We start from the raw sequence: 19,071 nt of genomic DNA, 5'->3' as shown, positions 1-19,071 counted from the left end.
TATAAATGTGGCTGCAGTGGAGCCTTTGAATAACCTTGACATTCAGCCCTTTGCACAAAGCTTCAAACAGCATTGCCTCCGAGTCACACTAAAGATTGGGTAGCTTCTGTCCTCTGGCCTGGGGTTTCCCCTGCTGTCACTGAGTGGGATGGAAAACTCAGAGTCATGCACTTTATACTCATATTAATGGTCAACAGCATTCTGTTACTATAATAACAGAGGATTGGATGATACACAGCGTGTATGCCAAGGGAGCTGAGCGACGGCTGAGAATCAACACAGAAAAGGCGTCTGCTGAAGACATGAAACATTTGAGAGCAAATGATTTGACTGTAAAACAAAAGCTAACAGATGACCAGGAGACTTATGTCACACTGTATTTACTTATTTTTGTGCCTGTCCATCTAATTCAGAGCAAAAGTTTGTCCACAACTTGAAGAGGAACTCGTTTCACATTTCATTTCTAAAAACCCTCAATTTACATTTTCCACTAAAGCTTTAATCTCATTCCTCTCCTCCAAATATAGGACCATAAAATGACAAATGTGAAGATTGCCCTTCCCTGACATTTCTTTCATTGGGAGCTCACTATTCAAATAAGTCAATGATTAGTTTTAATAAGCCTTGCCTAATATGACTGTTTGATGATACACTTCAACTTACTTTTGGGATCATTATGTCTTTCAAAAATTCTGGATACATATGCACACAATATTACTGAGAGTGTTTGAGAGGGGAAAGCATACTCTGACTGGATGAGACTTTATTGTCTCCAGGCACTTTCTGACATTTGACAATAACTTCTTACTCACTCCATTTTTCCTTGTGTGAAAAAATAACATTAGTCCATATTACAGGTGAAGATCTGACAACATTTCTCATCCCTGACAAATCACTTTCCTGCTGAAGCAGTGCAGACTGGCTGAGGGCCACTCACTGATTTTACCCTCGGTTCCATTTGTCTAATCTTGAACTCATCTTCCCTGCAGCTTTTTTTTAATAGTGTGTGTGTGTGTGTGTGTGTGTGTGTGTGTGTGTGTTAACTGAGTAAGTCCCCACAATTACAACTGAACCCCTTCTACTGTGACAGATGCACTGCTTGATTAGTTTTATTGTATTTGTGTTATTTATGTTGCCATAAATAATATTTATGGGCGAGAGTCCAGTTCCACTCTCCAACATTTAGATGGAGGTTATGACTGTATGAGCTGTAAGATTTATAGCTATGGGATGCACCAGTGTCTACTTTTCTTTTCTTTTACTTATTTTTTCTTGGGAAAAAGAGTTCAACTTCAAAGTTATCAAGTCTACAAAATATTTGTATATCAGCCTTTGAAAAAAATCACACCATTTGTAACTTTAGGTAAAATATATCTGTATCTTTATCAATATATCTAATCTCTCTCTCTCTCTTTCTCTCTATAAATATATATAAATGCTCTCTGAATGCTCCTTGATGCTTTCAGTCTTCTCTACAAATAGATGTTACTTGCTATGAAGGTTTGTTTTGTACATTGAGAACAAAACACTGTACGATAGTTCAACCTCACTGACAGCTGAGAGAGCCAAAGATCCCTCTGAGCTCCAGCTGAATCCCAACACAAGAAATCAGCAGAGGAAAAAGAAAGTGGAAGCTGTGATTTAAACAGGGGCAACTTCCTGTTTCACTGTCACGTTCACAGTCATGCCTCTAACCAGGGATGGAGAGAAACTAGTTACATAAAACAGAGTTATGTCATTAAATCACACAATAAATGTAATTATAATCCCCTACAGTAACAGAGAAACAATCTTTGATTAAAGCACAGTTGATCATCAAAACATTGGTGATTACAAAGGGCTTACATCACAATCTATTCTTCAACAGTATGTTGAATAAAACATTGATTCAGTCACTTTGCATCTTTTCAGCCTGCAGGAATGACTTCTTTTGGTATATTTCAGGAAAAAGTGGGTCAGGGATGTTTTTGACGTTTATTAGAAAATTAATTAACAAGTTATAGAATGTAATAAGTTACATTACTTTAATGAAGTTGTTTAAATAGTTAAATTACTTATTACATTTTAACAGGTTAACTAGTAATGTGTTATCTATTACATTTCAAAATTAACTTCTCAACACCGCCTTTAATGAAGGAAATTAAAAACAAAGATGAATCCTGCATCTGTAGCCCCTTTTACACAAAGATGGCGCTACAGAGCCGTTACTAAATCCCCCATTATAGCACCCCTGTAATTTTACACAGAACCGAATGATGGCGGCATGATTCTGCTCCAGTGTCTGATTATGCACTGCATCGCAGCTTTGTGGAATCAAAAGAGGTGTGTCAGGCGTGACGTGTAACACAACACCGTCAGCGACGCTTTCTAAACAGAAACAATGGCATTAAAGTGTCAATAACAATCATTTACCTTCTCTGTTATATGCGGACTGATCTCTTCCTCTGTTCAGAGGGAAGGAGCTCCCGGACGTCATTGCTTACCCAGTTTGCAGACATTTACAGCCGCTGTTCTTAAATTGTGTTTAAGAAAGGTCAGACTCACCCCATCCCAAGTATGCTATATACAGAACTACGAGGTGGCATAACAGCACATCATTTGCGCCTTGAACAGACAGTATAAAAGCGGGCAGTGACAGCATTCGAGGAACCAGACTTTGGTGTTAGTTTCATTGGAGACAATGCATGAACAAAAAAATCACACTAAAACCTGTCATATAAGATGCGGCTGCTGGACTGAACCATGATTTGGTTAGAGACCAAAAACAACAAAAACAAACTTAGATATATTTAGATAAAAACACAAGGAAGATTCACATTATGTGTGTTATTTAATCTGCTGGGGAAAAAAAATCAGTCAAAGATGAACAAAGATATGGTGGGTTATAGTGCGATTTGCCTGTCCTGTTGACCCCTGCAGAACTGACAGCACAGTCGGGCTCCTGGAATGCTGTCACAGACTCATGACCTGTCCTTCTTTTGTAGTTTCCTCACCCATAACAAGCTGGAACTTTAGAAAAGCTCTTGTCAAACGTGATCAACAAATCAAAAGCAGCTTTTACACTGATCTCCTGTGGTGGGTCGCACATATGAACACATTTTCAAATCATCACACTATGCCGCAAACAGTCACTTTTTCCAGCTGTATGTTTTACACAGAGCTTGTTACGGCGCTGTTACTACCTCCACTCCCTGCTCAGAGATGAGACCGCTCTGTCTCCCCTTTCTGTGACTGGACGTGATATACAGAATGGGCAGCTGTAGGATGTCATCTAATTGGAAGGTCAGCGGTTCGATCCCGCGCTCCTTCAGTCAACATGTCAAAGTATCTGAACCATAATTCCCAAATTGCTCCCTTTGCTGTTCCATCGCAGTGTGAGGGAATGATTACTTTGTAGCAGGTGGCACCTTGTGCGGTAGCCTCGGCCACCAGTGTGTGAATGTGTGTGTGAATAGGTGAATGTGACATGTGGTGTAAAAGCACTTTGAGTAGTCAGAAGACGAGAAAAGCGCTATACAAGTCCATACAGAACAGCGAGGCGGCATAACAGCATGATATTCCCGCCTTGAACAGGAAGTCTAAATGTGGCTAATGTTTCAACGTCTTTGGTTGAAGAAAGAAGCAGGAAAACACAACAAGTCAATATTCATCTGCTCCACTGTGGTTCAATAGTGATAATGATGAAGGTCACTGAAAACAAATTTAGTGTATCCTCTCCTGTCAGGCAACAATGTGGGAACATTATTCTTCCTTTGAAAAAAAATCAATACATTTGGTGTCTCAATTATACTGTTGGTGTTATCAGAACTGCTTTTTTTCCAAATAGTATTTGTGACTGTTATTTATCTGGTCATGCATATTTCATAAGGAAAAACTTGTTTTAAGGCTTTAAGGGAAGCACAGAGATTCAAAGAAGGTTCAACAAATACACTGTAGACTGAAATTACTTTTTCTCTTTTATGGCCTCTACAGGTATGGTTCAAGAACCGCCGCGCTAAGTGGAGAAAGCGGGAGAGGAACCAGCAGGCAGAGTTATGCAAGAATGGCTTTGGTGCCCAGTTTAATGGACTCATGCAGCCCTACGACGACATGTACACAGGCTACTCCTACAACAACTGGGCCACCAAGAGCCTAGCGAGTAGCCCGCTCTCCGCCAAGAGCTTCCCATTCTTTAACTCCATGAATGTAAGCCCCCTGTCATCCCAGCCCATGTTCTCTCCCCCCAGCTCCATCCCCTCCATGAACATGGCCTCTAGCATGGTACCCTCAGCAGTGGCCGGGGTTCCCACCACGGGGCTCAACAACCTGGGCAACCTCAACAACCTCAACAGCCCCACTGCGCTCAACTCGGTGGCAGTGACTGCAGCCACGTGCCCCTACGCCACCACAGCCAGCCCCTACATGTACAGAGACACCTGCAACTCCAGCCTGGCCAGCCTGCGGCTCAAGGCCAAGCAGCACACCAACTTTGCTTATCCGGCAGTGCAGAACCCCGTGTCCAACCTGAGCCCCTGCCAATACGCTGTGGACCGGCCAGTATGAAGAAGAAGCTCTGACGACGACCCCTGACCCAACTGACCAGCTGCAAGTCACCATCAGCCCGCCTCACATCACCTCGGTTCCATGCGTAAACTGCCAGATGTGCTGCAGACTGACAGATCGTGCTTCGATGGTACACAATGAGAATAATCTTCAAAACGGACACAACAAATAGACATGCTCAGATGGACCACCGCGCTTCAAAGCAATTCTTTCCAGTTTGTGAGACTTTGTCGCTGAACTGACCAACTGCTTCAAAGGATTTCGAAAGATTATATCCATTATCATTTTTTCCTTCTTTTGAATTGCATGATTAGTGTAAATGTAGAAACCAGAGTAAATAAAACATGGAAGCTTCAACTGGACTGATGGTCAACATCTTGGCCCAAAAACATCAAATGCGATCTCTGCTACTGTTGCAGGGAAAAGAACCTGTGGTTACATGCAGGAGAAATGGAGGATGTATATAATGGACTTTTTTTGTTTTGTATGTGACAAAAAAATATATGAAAACATACTTTAAAGATGAGAAAAGCATGTTCATCAAAAAGAACCTAGGTTTATGTACTATGAGCGCATATTTTACACTGAAAAATCAGACAAGTTGATACTTGAAATCATCTTGGAAACCAATTGCCTTAAAAAAGGAAAGTAAATATAACTATATAAATTAGTTTCTGTTTATTTTCTGTCTAATTGTTAAGTTTACTTGAAATTTAGCTTTATTTACTTAATTTTGTGAAGTTGTTGCAGCTAAGAAATGACGAATAAAATGACCTTGTTCTTTTGTAAGTTATAGCAACTTCAGTAAATCAAGTTAATTTGACCGAACTTGATCATCACAAAGAGGAATTTTCCAATGATGAAGTTAGGAGATCTGCCAGTTCTGTTTCTTTAACATGTTTAAGAAAATACAAAAATGACTGACAAGTTCGCAGCTACCGAGAAAGATAGAAAGACTGATTTAATTAGGGCCCGAGCACCAAATGGTGTGCGGACCCTCTTGGAATGCAAGGAATTATTGTTATTTTTCTCTCCAATGAATCGCATTTTTGGAGGTCTAAACATACTCAAAAACTCATGATTCTTGGTAGGCTTGTCCGGACTGGCGGAAAATTTCATATTTTGGTGGTTTCGGAAATGGGTATGGCAAAATGGCTCCAGAGCGCCCCCTAACGTCTAGCCCCAATTTCCTCTTTCACCTACAATTACAAAATTCGGTACACTTAGTATCATGCCAAGACGCACAAAAAAGCCTCTTGGACCCACCCCCCAAACCCAACAGGAAGTCAGCCATTTTGAATTTTGTGCTAAATTTTGGAGATTTTGGGCCTCCTACTTTTGCCATCTTGTCCTACAGGATTAGTCCGATTGACTTCAGAATTGGTGAGTCCATTCTCAATCCCTTGGTGATGGAAAGTTATCACAGGTGTGCGCAAAACTTTTACGATTTTCCCATTATGTGGCATACAATTTTGATGTCTCGTCATAAAACAGGAAATTGTTGTAACTTTGGTGTACATTGTCCGATCTGCCTGAAACTTCATAGATTTGATGGGGGTCCCGCCCTGAACACATCTGTATAACAACATTCAATAATCATGATAGTGCCACCTAGTGGCCACAGGAAATAATGCTTTTTTATACTTTTATCAACTTGGCCTACACAATTAATGGGATCCAGTTGAAATTCTGTCTGTATGATCTTAAGACCTCCTCAATTGAAAGTTATCAATGGTCTGTGCAAAACTTATACGGATTTTCCATTATGTGGTGTACAATTTTGATGTTTTACAAGAAAACAGGACATTGTTCTAACTTTGGTGTACGTTGTCCGATCTGCCTGAAACCTCATAGATTTTATTAGGGTCCCGCCCTGAACACATCTGTATGACAATATTCACTAGTCATAATAGCGCCACCTACTGGCAACAGAAAGTAAGCCTTGAGGGTCAATTATCATTGGATTTACATGATATTTACATGGTTTGTACAACAAATGATGTACACAAAGATGACATGGAATTTGTCTCTTCTCCACTGCCACCATTGGCCGCTGGAAGTACTACATCATGTGAAATAGCTTACTCCAGGTTCAAACTCTTTGCATATATTATGCAACTTTCAGTGAAATGAACAACCTCTTTAGCTGGAGTCCCACCAGTACCCCGACATACGTGGGGGTGTGAGGGCCTGTTCAGTCCTGTTTGCACCTTTACTTAAACTTGTCATTTTTAAATTGCAGCAATTTCACAAAATTTTGTAAACGTAAGAACATTTTAAGTAAATTTAGCAATTAGACATAACATAGACATATATTAAGAGTAATAGTTATATTTACCTCTATTTTTCAAGGCAATGGGTTTGCTAGACTTTTTTAAAGAAAAATAAACTTGTCAGATTTTACAGCGTAGGAACTTTAAACTGTGTTGTGAATTCTTCTCTCCTTGGAAGGTCATAGGTCAAAGGTCAGCTCGGTGGGCAAGAGAGCAGTCCTGGAAAGTGAACACAACCTGAAACGGTTCAACATCAAAACAACAATTTACTCACACATACCAGAATATCAGCAAGATTTTTCAAGTCAAACTCTAAAAAGCCATTAAGTATATAGATTTGTGTGGTGTTATTCCAAGGGAGTCCATGACTGTAAAAATGTATGTAAGAGTGCAGTTGTCATAACAAAAAAAAAACAAGCTTTTTTTCCCTGGTGTAGCCTGCTTTGTCTCATTAAAGAACCAATTAAAGGATCTGTTTTGATGAACTACAAATGAACTTTGACACTGAAAAGAAAAGTACATATCCTTTCATATCTGTAATCTAGAGTACATGGCTTCAGCTAAATGACAGAGGCCAAAACACAGTGTTCTCACAACAATGAGCACAACACCATGGAAACCCCAACTCACTTCCATGGCAACACTTACGCAAGACTGAAAGAAAGTAGTAGGCAGGAGGGAGAGAGACGGGAGATATAGATGTTCTTGATGGCCGCTCACTGATATGTTTGACCTACAGTCCGAGCGCTAACTGCAGGCTATCCAGTATCACAGCAGGAATTCACAGAGGCCGCTGATGAAGCAGGGCCAGGATTACACAAGAGCCTCAAGGAGCGAGGTGTCCCAATGGAGCCACAAACAAGGGGTTAGCAGCCCATCAATCCCCATCAGCCCCTGCAACTGTTTATTGCTCTGACATTTCCCCATGTTGTTGTTTTTTTCTTAAAGTGATTTCTAGGAAAATTTTACAAAGTCATATTTTAAATCACTTTACCTTCTCCAAAATGTCTCCTCATGAGGGAAACATGTATCAATATTTAGACTGCTCAACACTGAAATTCTGCTGCTAATATTTTCACACAGATTCTACTATTGCTGCTTATTCTAGAACTATTGCACATAAAATATCTTTAAACAATTGTTATTAACCCTTTGAAAGCTGACCAAATTAACTTGATTTCGTTTAAAACCATGGGAAGAAGGTAATAAGCAACTTAAAGAAAATGATCTGAAAATGAGCACAAAAAAGTTAAGTAAACAACAAACACGGAAATTACCTGAAAAAATGTGCTTAAACTGATAATAATTCTGTAACATAATTTTTAATATATAGTTAGAAGATATTAGAATATTATATAATTACAATACTATAATTTTAAATGTAGTTTTCTGGACGTTTTTCCCTAGCTTTCATGAAACAAGTTGACAAATTTCTTGACATGTTGCTCACTGTGTTTTCCCCTGTTTCTGAAAGAATTCAAACCAATTCGCTGAGTTCTTGTAGTAAACTAGAGATGTGCTTTTAATGTATACATGTCATGGCTTCAGGAAGTTGAAAAAAGAGGAGAAAACAAAACACTATGTAGTTTAACCTTTTGAAAGCAAATTGCTCTGGTTTCTTTAAAAAAAAATGAGCTTGAACAAGGCATGGCTAAAAAATGAGCAAGAAACTAGTAAAAAGTTACAAGAAAATTGCTGAAAATAAGTAAATAAAAAGCATCTGAATGCAGCACAAATAAACTGATATTCATCCAGGTATCAAGGGATTAAAGAGTACAATGTGTTTTGGCATATCAAATTTCAAAACAAACACTAGATTGACTGCTAATATTCGTTTTCAACCCAGCAATTAGTAGTTTGACATAATATATGCAGTCAGGGTTCACTTACTAGCCTAATCGTAAGCCATAAGACTGTATTGTGTAAACTTTGACTGCGAAAAAGCCTCTGAGGTGAAGTTTCCATCAAGTGACCGTAAAACTGTAGAAATTTACCTTCCAATTACATTATCTGCATGAAATACAACATAATGGCCCTTACTTAAAATCCACCCAGAGGCTATTTTCCAGAGCTTTCAGATACATTTCACAGTTTTTACCTGTGATTGTAAATTGCACAGCTAAATTCAGTGAGAGGATCTAAAGTCAAAATAACAGGCAATGTGCAAAAATAATAGAATGAGATGATGAAGCATTTTCATGAACAAATATGGAAATTAAACTGATTCAAAAGATTTTAAAACATTTTAGATTAAAATAAAAAGCTAATAACTGTCTCTCTTTTCTGTTAATATTATTTCATAATAACACAGTTCACAGGAGACTCTTAAAGAAATTATTATTAAATTCCTGGCCCATAAAATAGAGAATTCCCTAACATAAAAGTGTGAATGCTGTCTCTTTGACTTCTCCGTTTTGCCTCTGGCTGAGGATTAAAAAATAATGTGGGACAAATACTGAGTCTGCACATACTAAAATCTACCTCAAAAGATGTTCCACATTTTAACCTCAGAACGACATTTTTAGGAAATCTCAGTGTCATCAGCAGCTGGTCCTGCTGACATACAAACAAAAAATAAACCCAGAAAAGACTGACTCTGAGAGCAGAGCGATGAATCCCAAAGACGTTATATAGATCTTATGCTTATAATACAGTACAGGTAATCTGCGGGGAAACCTGCAGTGTTCTAAATGTATACAGAAACATTATGTCTGTCTGTATAAATAATATGTTTTTAATTCCAACCAAACGTTAGTGTGTGCACGTCAGTTTTTCAAAACACGGGTAAACCTGCTATATAAAGGCAATTGGCTGCACTCCTACTGCCAATGAACACATCACTGCGGCACACGAGTCTGCCTTTCTGTCAGCTTTTGTGTGTGTGTGTGTGTGTGTGTGGATTGTTTTGTTTGTGTGTCCATATGACATCACAGACAGGCGAACAGGTAAACAGTAAATAGCAGCAGGAACACAGGTCCTTTTTAGTGGTTTCTTCTCTTTATATATGTCTTACTTATTCAGTCTCGCCTTCAAGGTCAGTGCAGACTAATGAATAATGTTTGAGCTGCTTATGAGGAGATGGATGGTAATTAGCGATGGCATGCATTGCATTTCTCACGTTAAGGAGCTGAAATCAATGTGCTCACTCGAGTGTTGTATTTCCATCAATGCCGACCGGAGCCAGAGGCGATAAAAACCTGTGTTTACTGCAGTCATTTGACCTGGATGTGAATGCCCATTGTACGCATTCTCATTGCATTAATAAGCCTGATGTTAGCGGGTGTTGGTGGTTTTTTTGTGCAGTGGGAATGAAGCTTGTGTCTCATCTCAGGTCATCATCTTGCTGCTTTGCAGTTAGATAATGCTCCATGTTGTTATGTTTAGGCAACAAAAGCACACAGCAACCAGCACCAAGACGTCTACAAACACAATCAAGCACATGCTGGCAAGGATGGTTACGATTAAGGGAAGGAGGCACATAATAAGGTGTAGAAATTAAACATCACCTTCAGGGTGCCCATGTGCTCCTTTTCTATGCTTGTTGAGTGACAGATAAAATGTCTTTTTCAATTTTCAGTTAAGGGCATTCAAGAACATCGTTGCCTGTATGATTCATTTCATACCCAAAATAGACAAATGCATAACAAATGCTAAAACAAATACAATGCAGTACACAGAGACCCATTACACTGCAAGACACTCACACAAACACACACTTACACGCACACACACACACACACACACACACACACATCGATTGTAGATAATATGGCACCAAAAAAACATGTGGGAGAGGAGCAGGGAAGGAATGGCATAGAAGTTGGATAATCGTTTTTAAATGAATAACCACAGTCACATTAATGATTTAAAAAAATGACTGAACTGATAAATGGATTTAACCATTTAAAAACAAACACACATACATGACTGTCCCATTTTGCCTGAACATGTCATTGGGTGTCGTTCCGACATGCTTGAAGGGCCAAAGTTTCTAAATTATTTTACTTAACAACATATTTTCTTCATAGAAATATAGCAGAAAGCTTACCATTTTTATTAAAGAATCACTTGAGGTACTTTGCAGAGTTTTAGGTGATTTTCCTGGTAATCTACCTAAAAGTGTCCCGAAGTATATGACTTCAACCTATATTGGCAAACTGATATATGAACCAAGAAACAGTTTACATGTTTTCTTTACATGACATGTAATGTGGAGTTCTTGTGTGCTATTGTATCAAATAAACACTCCGAGAGGGAGAGAGAGAGTGAGAGAGAGAGAGAGAGAGAGAGAGAGAGAGAGAGACAGACAGAGAGAGACCATTTTCAAACTGAAAAACAGGCAGCGAGACCTTTACAAATCAACTTGCTGATCCAACAGCAGCTTCTCCTGGAGGACCAGACACAGACCTATTCTGTGGAGTGAGGTGAAGCGGTCACAGTATGTGCTCCTCACCGCCACACCACAAAGAATCAATATTCCACCGGAGGGGAGATGTGTGTTGGTCCCTGATGTTCACTCACAGAGCAAAACTACAGTAGGCGAAGAGAGAGCACAGGCTGTAGTCTGGAAAAAATACAGAGGCATAGGAAGTTCTAACGATTACCTCAGAGAATAGATAGGAGACAATAACACAAGGAGGAAATAGAAGTGGAAATATTTTGAGAAGCATACATGGCTCTATGAGACAAAGGTGTGTACAAACTGCTTTTATTTGAAACCAATATTTCAGGAATTATTGCTTGCCTACTCCTTTCCTTCTTTTCTTGTTTTTCTTTACAAAAAAGAATGCAAACATCTCCCAGATATGTTAAATATTGGTTGATACAGAATAATAAGTACATGTGACCTTTGGATTATTAAAATGGGATGTCATGTAATTTTATTTGAGAAATTAACCAATATAATTTGAGTTAATATAACTATGGTTTTTCATCAAATACAGCTGAAATAAAATAATTACATTATCTAAATGTGATACATGCAAAACAAACACGAGAATGATAATAATTAATTGCATTATGTTACACATTATGCAATTTTCACACAGCTTTCTTATAGATAGATCGATAGACAGTTAGACAGATAGATAGATAGATAGATAGATAGATAGATAGATAGATAGATAGATAGATAGGTCCATTTACCATTCTTGGAGAATAAGTGTTTTTTTCTATGATCTATATTATAGTACCGTAGCGGAATTACAAGAGGCAACAGTCCTGACACAAATTGTTTTAGGATTAACATCACCAAAAATCCTGTAACAAGCATTTTTTTCATGTCTTACTGCAACATCAATTAGTATTTCATGTCAACGTGATGGTCAAATATTCTTTAACTGAAATTAAGCTACAAAAGGGAGTTTTGCTTGTTAAATCTAACATGTACATGCTGATGTATGTTTCCTATCCACAGGGGTCAGCTCAGCTGATCTGTGTCCATAAATCAGATAGTTGCAGAAGGTACCTGGTTATAATTTGAGGAAGTACAGTGTATTTGCATTTCATTATTGCTCACTGATATGGTAGTTCATTGTCTCAGAGGAGGTCGACTAAATGAAAGTGAGGAATGTGATAAATATAATTAGGACTGAAGCAGAAAACATCTTCATGGTAATTACTGTTGAAAATACAGAGTGGCAGAGTTTGTTCCTGGTAGAGGATTAATAAAAATTAGAACTGGCTGATACAAGCTTTTCAAAGTTATTAACTAAACAAAGTGACTTTTGGTGATACTTTTTATGAGTTATTTGCACGACCCTATTAAAGTGGGATGCATCTCAAGAGTTAATTGCGAGCACTGATTTAGGTTCCATAGATGTGAAGATAAGATTAAAAGAAATACATCTTTTTGCCTCATTGATGCTGGTGTTTTCATGCAGCCATGGTCAAGAAGAAAACTCCTTGAAGGTCAAAACAGTAAGGTTTGCCAGGGAACATGTGTGACAGGTTGTTGTGTGACAGAACAGAGTAATTCATCTCAGAATAATTCATCTCTAGGTGAAATTTTGGATTTAAACGAGGTTCAGTTTATCCTTCTTTATTACAGTTAATACCTCCTGTTCATTAGTCACCTCTTAGTCACCGTAAGTCACCTGTAATATTAGTTATCTTTAAGATATACAGCTAACAAAACACATAGACGAACACAGATAAGAGAGTGGTTTGATAGCTCTGTGATCTGTTGGTAATGCCTCGGAGCTCCTGTAGAGGGAATCGCGCTCTACTTCCTCATTCAATACAGAAGAGTGAGCGCAAGACCTGCATCGTGTGGTTTTCCTCATTTCTCTCTTACTATTGTCCCCCTTATGTAAGGTAATTACCGTACACAAAGCACTGTAAACTCGAGAACATACGTTATCAACGCTTTTATATGTGTTATTGTGATGCTGTCTGTAAGAAAAGTTATGTTTTATAGAGTTACTGTTAACAGAGTTTCCTGCTAATTTTCGTCAAATGTAAGCTAGATCCTGGAGGCCACATGGCGGCGCAGCCGTATTAGACTGTCGACTTCAACAACTTCACCGTTTAAGCTACTTACTGTTATGTGTTTACTTGCTCTGCTGTAATGTAATAGAGTTTATAAGATTTGATATAACATTTGATAAGTTAGTGGGTTAAAAACACATTTCATAAGTCACTTAATTTGATGATTTAAATAATTAAGAATAAGTTAAAAACATTTCATGGTACATTGGCTATATAATAATTTAGTTAAAAAGACATTTTGAATAATTTAAAGAATGTTAAAAAGTGTTAAAGGGATGTGTTTGCAAGAATATATGCCGTCCTGATATTGAGTGTGTTGAATGTGATTTCCTGAAGATAAATGAGTTTTGTTTTAATAATATGAAACAACAATTCAATCCAGAAGAGTGAGCGCAAGAGCTGCATCGTGTGGTTTTCCTCATTTCTCTCTTACTATTATCCCCCTTATTTAAGGGCACAACACATGCAGAACACCCCAAAAGCTGAAATATTTCACAAAGCTGTGCTCCGTCTCTCACTCATGACAAACTGTCACATTTTTGTTTTCCTGTGATCTCCAGGCCAGCTCGGCCAAATTTACAGGACAAGGTTTATGTTTGCTCAGTGGTGGAAGAACAATTTGGATACCTTGATTAAGTAAAAGTAAAATTACCAATACATCTATGTAAAAAGTCAGTAGCTTTGAACTGCTGACTGGAGGAGCTGGGGATCAAACCACCAACCCTCCAATGACTGGACAATCTGCTCTACCTCTGAGCCACAGACACCCCATTTCAATCCAATCTTTGTTTTTTTGGTGGATAATATTGGATTTGACCCTTTTAGGTCTAAACATGACAAGGACCCCAAATACACACTGCTTTGGTGAGGGGTCATTACCAAAAATGTTGGGAAACACATGAATTCACATGTTTATGATAAGTTTTGATGTTAAATCTGTACTTCAGTATCTTGTTACCATAGCTATTGGGTATATTTAATGCAGTAAAAAGTACAATATTCCCCTCTGACTCTTAAATGTAGTGGAGTAAAAGTATCAAAAGATATATGCATATGGAATTATACATATGGATATACTCAACACTATTCAAGTACCCAACATTACTTGAGTAACTGTACTTCCTGCTGTTGTTTTATTTTATTATTGCCTTGCAAATATCCATGGTCAGTTCACAGAGACACTTAGTATGTTTCCATGCGCAGTAAAGTGGACCTACGGTTACAGTTTGATAAGGCCATTTAACTGGACTACTGTCTTTGCCCCAGTATACAAGCACTGGAGGAGAAGTATTTCTGACTCCTCCACGGTAGGTGAATATATGCCCCCTTTCAGCTTTGCTATTGGACTTTCTTCTGGTTGACCTATTACGTCACATACCAAACAAGTTAGCAAGCAGAAAACAGGTTGCATGTCCAACGATGAAAACATGGATAACTTCGTTGTGGTACATTTCGTCATGTGTGGTCCTTGCTCTTGTATTGTTTTCTTATCTTCTTTTTCTTTCGTTTTTCCTGGCTTTCTTCTACAAATTTATGCTGTTTGACTTCCAGCTTAAAGCCCACCAAGAGGAGTATGGCACATGTGCAGAATGCCTAGGCCAGTTCAGGTCCAGTTGAGGCTTATACATGAAAGAGTAAATTGACCCTCAACCATATTATCAAGTTTTGTTAGTCCGACTTTGAGAAATTGGACTCAGTACGATTTCAGTCCAACTAACATGTTTACATGTATTTTAAAGGTCCAGTTTTAGTCGGACTAACACAACAATTTGACTTTTTCTAACATCATGTAAACGTACTGAGTAATGGTAGGAAACAGGAAAACAGGAAACAAACAGTGGTCTCTTGTTGCAGAGTCACACACAATCTGTTGATCAGACTACTTTGGCTCCTGACAGTTATTCACACTTGAACTTTGTTAAGGGTTCCGGTTCTCAAAGAAAGAACTGCAGTAAACTGATCTCTAACAATAAAAACTTAATGACAGATTTCACAGAGTTAACAGTGTTTCTCTACATTAGTCCAGTAGTAACCGTCATTCACACCATGACCTTCAACTCCCAGCAGGTGTGAGCAGCGACACAATGAAGCGTTCCCTGCAGCCAACAGCCAGAGGTGACACACCTGTTCACAGCATCAGGAGCACACCTTGTTTGGTTTGATCCAGAACAAAGCCTGCTTTTTATCAGCAGCAGTAATAGTTAACTTCCCCTAAACCACAAATTGCCATCTTTATATGTGTCTTTTGTCCGCTTAAACAATAGTGATACAACACAAGTTCATGGCAATCTTAAATTTGATGGTTGTTGGCCGGTTTTGAACTATGGACAGAGCCAGACTAATTGTTCCTGCCTGCCTACACTCTTTATGCTAAGCTAGGCTTTAGCTTTGTAGTGAAGTTAATTGAGTATCCCAGATTTTCCCCAATTTCACAAAATGTTTAATTTTTCCTGATATTACGAGCACCACAAACTCCATCCAAATTATATTAGGATGGAGGCAACTACCAGTTTGGATAGGTAGTAGTGGGGGTATGTAAGAAAATATATTTTGTGGATTGGTTAAGCACACCTGATTATAAATTTATGGTAATCATGGAATTGATGATGTTGGCTACAGTAGGTTCAGTTAAGTTTGCATTTCTTATACCACTATATGAGGCACCAGAAGCTGGACATTTCAGGATTTTTCCCATGACTTTTAACTATCCATCTTAAATTTTTGTTCTCCCTCTAGTGCAGGAGCATTGAAGTGACAGGAACAGTCCAACTAAATAATACTATGGATGCATTGGTTTGATTGTCAGTTTATATAACCTTCATTTAACCAGATAAAAACCCATTGGGATCATGATCTCTTTCACAAGGGTGACCTGGCCAAGAGGTCGGCAGCACATGTCATAAACAGTAATATACAAGAGACAGTACAGTTATTTTCAGGGCAGATGTTTTAAAAGGTGAAGGGGCCCGCTGAGATTCTTACGCACATGGGCCAGATAGTTATGCTACACCCTTGCTCAAATGTTACTCCTGACTTTGGTTGATGGGAGGTTTTTACTGCAGTTGGCTTTTTATAGCATGCAGTTTATGAGTTTATGTATCCATAGTAAAAATCTACCTCCCACCAATTCTTACTCTTATTTGCAGTATTTTTTTATTTTATTTTATTACTATTATTTTTTAAAAACCAAGTCAAGAAATGTCTACTTAATCAAACGAGCTGAGCTTCTCCAATCTTTTTATGTTTCCACTGGCAAATGAAAATATGTTCCTCCCTTGGCACAAGTTACCTGAATGGAATCAGGTGCCAAAAATAGTCCTCAACTAATACTTTCTTTGTCCTCTCCTGTTTGAGTAATGTTTTCCTAAAACTACAGTATCAGGCAATTCATGGACTTTTTGGTTTCCCACATGTAAAAATAGAAAGCAGTTAGTGTGTCTGCCTGTGTACCTGCAGGACAGACTCACTAATAGAACTACAATGTGTGTACGTGGCTTGCATGTTGGAGTCCATTGTAAGGATGATGGGGAGTTCTAAGGCAAACGGGAAATTACATGCAAGACAGTACAAGCTGGAGGGGCTGGGGAAGAGGACAGAAAAGCTCAGTAGGTTGGGTCTGCGCTGCGGCGGCTTACTGTAGGAATGTTAATCCTCCTAATGTATTACAGTTGGAGGAAGAGCAGGACAACAGGCTGAACTGGGCCCTCAGGGCACCGAGAGGAGGAGGAGGAGGAGGAGGAGGACAGAAAAATTTTTTTTAGGACATGGCAGGAGTGAAGGTGAATAGGAGAGAGATGGAGAAAAGAAGAAGTACACAATCAAAACAATAGAGAGTGTGGTTGTTGATTGTTGTTTGTCTGTGTGTGTGTGTGTGTGTGTGTGTGTGTGTTTGGTTGTGTGTTTTCAGCCTCCTGGCATATGGATCATACATTTCTCCAATTCCCTCTGACAGCACTGAGCTTAAGAACCTTTTGGAGGACAGTAGGTCCTGTTTCAGTGGAGTCTACATGAGTCCTTCAGGTTCACAGCCACACACATCAAACACTGTCTCACGCTGACTCTGCATTAGCTTCAAACAGAGGCATCCATTGGTTTTGTTGGTATCATACTAATGCAAGGTATTTAATCATTTCTGGACAAAAATGGATAAAAATGATACACCGGCCTTAAATAAACACACTACCCAGTAAGCAATTTTTGGTTTTAAAAACGTTCTAAGAATGGTTTCTTTTATTTCCCAGAATGCTTTTAGAGTGAGGTTCACATTCTCTCTAAACATCAAAAATTGTTAACAATGTTGTTGTTTTTTTATTTACTTATGTACTTTTTTACACATCACATTACATTTTCATTTAAAAAAAGCTCTGTAGTATCAAGTCAAGTCAAGTCTGCTCCAATATTATCAGTGTCCAGCTGACTGTCTTGAGCTCCCTCTGGAAGAGACGACTTGTCCAGAAGGATAAGGGAATTATTAGTTAGTCTGACCATGTTCTCTCTTGTGAATTCTCTTTGATGCCCTCTGGATGGCACAATCTTGCCCCTCTAAGGAAAATTAACAGATATTTGAAATTTTTTTATTCCCTCCGCCATCAGATTTTTAAATGCTGCTGACAGCAGTAACTGATGGTCATAAGGGTCAGTGTGGGGAATCTGGTGAGCAGCACGGTTTATGTATTTATTTATTTATTTATTTTATTCTTGTCACTGTATGTGTAGAGTCGTTTTATGGCTGGGTATTTTGGCCCATGTAGTGATCTTTGTGTTGCTGCGATGTTCAGTTTGTCCATCTGTTAATCTGTCGCACCGACATGGCTATGTTTGACTGCTGCTGTTGACTGTGTGTGTTTATACTGTCTTCACTGTTTTATGCAATGGTCGACTGTAAACAGATTTTCCCCTCTGGAATAAATAAAGTTGTCTCTATCTCTGTCTAAGTCAAGTCAATTTTATTTATAATGCCCATTATCACAAATCACAGTTTGCCTCAGAGGGTTTTATAGCATACAACATCCCTCTGTCCTTAGACTCTCACATCGACTAAGGAAAAACCCCCAAAAAACCCTATAACAGGGGAAAAAAATGGTAGAAACCTCAGGAAGAGCAACTGAGGAGGGATCCCTCTTCCCTCTATCCATCCGATAGACATGCAATAGATGTTGTAAAAAACAATTAAATTACAGTAATGACATAAAGGAAAGAGAAAGAGAGAGAGAGAGAGAGTCCTCAATAATATGTTCTGAATGTTGCTTTGAACATGTTCTGTCTTTGTTCTCATGTAACATTCTGGGAATGTTTCATAAAAGAACACTGCATGTTGCATTTCAAACATTAGATCTTAGTCAGCATTTAACGTTACAGGAACATTATTTGAAATAGTAAACATCCTTAAAATGAAAATTGGATTAAAAAATTACATTATTACAACTTGTAGATAATGTTTGCCAATGCTGTGGGAATGTTCCCCGCTAGCTTGTAATAAGATACTGTTTTGTAGGTAGGATTTGATGCTAAGTATTGGAATATAGAATATTGCCAGCTCTATCCTTTAATTTTTCATTGCATCTTGTTAAATCTAAATTAGTTAACAACAGTTTGTCTCTCTCTTTGTCATCTTCATTGAACGTTATTAATCCCACAAATTAAATCTGTTTGCATACACCATAGCATATTCTAATTTAGGTGATCTGAAATCAAAATGGTATGAAAAAGGACAGAGCTGAAACACGCAGGCACACACGCAGGCACACGTGCTTGCGCACGCGCGCGC

At 38.5% G+C, this 19,071-nt stretch overlaps 1 protein-coding gene across 1 annotated transcript in view; it reads left to right on the top strand.

Moving 5' to 3' along the window:
* Positions 1-5,111, top strand: part of pitx3 (paired-like homeodomain 3) — a 29,000-nt gene extending 23,889 nt beyond the window's left edge. The window contains exon 4 of the mRNA XM_042502353.1: positions 3,973-5,111. Within this exon, the coding sequence (XP_042358287.1) occupies positions 3,973-4,542 (570 nt within the window). The 3' untranslated portion in view covers positions 4,543-5,111. The remainder of the gene's footprint in view (positions 1-3,972) is intronic.
* The last annotated feature ends 13,960 nt before the right edge of the window (positions 5,112-19,071 follow it).

Source organism: Plectropomus leopardus, chromosome 15 (assembly GCF_008729295.1).
Source record: "Plectropomus leopardus isolate mb chromosome 15, YSFRI_Pleo_2.0, whole genome shotgun sequence".
In the NCBI taxonomy this organism is placed as follows: Eukaryota; Metazoa; Chordata; class Actinopteri; order Perciformes; family Serranidae; genus Plectropomus; species Plectropomus leopardus.
This window is presented reverse-complemented; position numbering and strand designations above follow the sequence as displayed.